This window comes from Lycium barbarum, chromosome 5 (genome assembly GCF_019175385.1).
Source record: "Lycium barbarum isolate Lr01 chromosome 5, ASM1917538v2, whole genome shotgun sequence".
NCBI lineage: Eukaryota > Viridiplantae > Streptophyta > Magnoliopsida > Solanales > Solanaceae > Lycium > Lycium barbarum.
This window is the reverse complement of record NC_083341.1, coordinates 59,268,985-59,272,070: the sequence shown is the minus strand read 5'-3', so window position 1 is coordinate 59,272,070 and position 3,086 is coordinate 59,268,985. Positions and strand designations below refer to the sequence as shown.

The 3,086-nt window shown below is 38.0% G+C and overlaps 1 protein-coding gene across 1 annotated transcript; it reads left to right on the top strand.

The window, feature by feature from the left end:
* The first annotated feature begins 2,150 nt into the window (after positions 1 to 2,150).
* On the top strand, positions 2,151 to 3,086 carry LOC132639421 (uncharacterized). The gene has a single exon (XM_060355866.1). It carries the CDS (start codon positions 2,151 to 2,153, stop codon positions 3,084 to 3,086), a length of 936 nt encoding a protein of 311 aa, XP_060211849.1.

Genomic DNA, 3,086 nt, shown 5'->3' with positions numbered 1-3,086 from the left:
CCTTGAACAATAACCCTAATACAGTACTAAACGTAGACAAAACCCTATCATATGCCAATCTAGTTGATCCAAAACACTTGAATCATGACATGCAGACGTCCAAAAATGATATTGAACCTATTGAGGTCAAAAAAGTAGAGCTAAAGGATGGAAAACATGTGGTTAGATGGACAGAGGCTGAGGTTATACGTATGAACTCCATTGAAGAACTCGACTACGCAGTGGTGGGAAAATTTTCATATGGATGGCCAGAGTTGGAGGAACTGAGAGTCCAAATTCCAAAACAATGTGGTATCAAAGGTAGATATAGGGTTGGTTTATTTAGACATCGTCATATTCTAATAAGGATTGATCTATTGGAAGATTTTATTACGATGACTTCTAAAGGTATTCACAATATTAATTCAAAAGATGGGTATTATTATCATATGAGACCATTGATATACGATCCTAGTAACTAGATCGTCAAACTCTTTCCCGCTGCCCCCCGTCCTTTCTTTCTATCAGTCTCACCCAGCAAGCCGAATTCGCGCAAGTGTGTCCACACCCCCCAAACTTTATTATAAAGTTGCTTCCCTAAGCATGCATATCAAGCCGCTGAAAGTAGGGATTAGGGGTAGCTCCCTTGTCGACCCCTAGCTAAAGGCTAAAGCCGTGGACGTGATATACGATCCTATGTTTAAAATTGAAGAAGAAACCACAAAAGCTATGGCTTGGATTTATTTTCCACATCTATTGCCAACTTTATTTGTTAAAGAATCATTATTTTCTTTGGCATCTGTAGTTGGCAAGCCATTACAATTGGACATGGCTACTATTAATAAAACTAGACCTAGTTATGCGAGGGACATGGTGTTGGTGGATTTGCTTGATGGTCTCCCTGATTTTGTAATAATATATATGGTTGATGAGGACAATAACAAGTCTAGGGAAGTGGTTGTTAAGATACAGTACGATGTGTTGCCAAAATACTGTAAACAATGCATGCTACAAGGTCATAATGAAGAGGGTTGTCAAATTCTTCATTTTGAATTAAGAACTGTTACATCAGCTGATAAACAAGTGAAGGATGGGAAGCAGAATGGTGAAGTGATTTTGAATACTAATAGTAGTGCATGGAATAAAGTTAGGCATGACAAGTATTTAACTCGTGGGAAGGTTTTTGGAAATGCTGTCAATTTTAACCCCGTCAAAGATAATAGAATGATAGCAAAGGAAAATGTCTCAGGGATTTCCAATGAGATAGGCAATGATCAGGCTAGGATGTGATAATTACTCAAAACAAGTTTGATATTTTAGGCAATGAAGAGGTGACAAAACAGGATGGTGAGGAAGGCATCAAGGACCAAACGAAATCTGATCTTGTTGATGATAATGGTCAAACAAGGCCTGATTTTGGTGTCAAAACAGTAGGGGGATTGATAAATGAGGCTATTCAAAGAGATGAGCAGGATTGTCGACATTCAGCTACTAAGGATGATAATTTGATGGATCAAAAGATGGATCAGGTATCTGTGGAAGATAAGAAGGTGGAAGGAAAGGAGGTTACTCTAGTTGTTGATATATTGGCAAGAAATACTCTATCTCCCTCAAAATGGGGTGATAGAGTAGAACATGAAATGCTGGAGGATAAGGAAGATGGAAAGCATGTGGAAGACCTGATTAATACAGACAAGCAAAGTAGAGAGGAAGCTATAAAGAAGGGAGAGGATTTAGATCCTCCAGCAGATGTTTTAGTGAATCAGCAGTCTCAGGAAGTGGTGCAGTGTCATGATAATATTGGAGAGACCATTCAATCTGAATGGTACCCTCCTAGATCACCAGAGGTTCAGTCAGAAGATGTTATCTCAGCAAAAGCAGTAGGAGAAGCAAGCAAGTCAAGTGGTGGGAAAGTTTCTCCTTTGAAGGAAAACTCTCCAATGAGAAATTTGCATGATTTGGTTTCTCATAATATAGCAGAGGAGTTCATGCAGCCATCAGAGAAAATAGAAGATAATGTGATTGAAGACAAATATGCAGACTCAATGCCAGATTCTCCTTCCAAAACAGCTATAAAGGGGGGAAAAAGGAAAGAAAAAAGGTCCAACACAAGTTCAAGCACCAGTTAGAGTGTTGTCAAAGAGAACTGCTTCTAAAGCTATTGTTAAATAATGAGAGCTTTCATATGGAATATAAGGACTGTGAGAACTCAACAAGCTTTTCATAGATTACAAATGTTGCACAGACATCATAAATTCTCTTTTATTGTTTTGATGGAGCCTTTTCAACAAGCAAGATGTATTGATAAATATAGAAGGAAATTAGGAATGACTCATGCTGGAGTAAACAATTCAGGAAAACTTTGGTACTTTATAGAGGACAATGTGGATGTAGAGGTGATTTCTGATTCTGTACAACAAGTTTCCTTGAAACTGGTTTTCCTAGATCGGAATAAAACCTTGGTCATCACACTAGTTTATGCAAAGTGTGATGAAAGGGAAACATTACAGTTATGGGAAGACATATATAATGTAGCAGGTTCCACTAATTCTCCATGGTTAGTTGGAGGGGACTTCAATGTTGTGTTGCATGAAGATGAGAAACTAGGTAGGGTTCCTGTTCAGCCTCAAGACTATAAAGATTTTGCCTTTTATGTGAATTCTTGTGAACTATTGGAAACTAGTTTTAAAGGGAGTCATTTTACTTGGTGGAATGGTAGAGGAGGTGCTGATTGTATTTTTGAGAGATTGGATAGAATTTTCTTCAATCAACAGTTTCAGCAATGGTTTGCTGACATTGAAATAGAGCATTTGGCAAGAACTGGCTCTGACCATGCTCCTCTACTCATCTCTTTGAAGGAGCAAGGTCAGGTGGTGATAAGGCCCTTTAAATTCTTAAAATTCTGGAGAGAACACCAAGATTTTCTATCTGTTGTTAGCAATAATTGGGCCTCAAAGGTGACAGGGAATCCTTTTATTTTGTTTAAACAAAAGTTGAAGCATCTAAAAGGTATTCTATCTGCATGGAGTAAGGAGGTATATGGTGATATTTTCAAGCAGTTGATGATTAGAGAAGAAATAGTCAGGCTCAAGGAAGAGTTTTTCTAG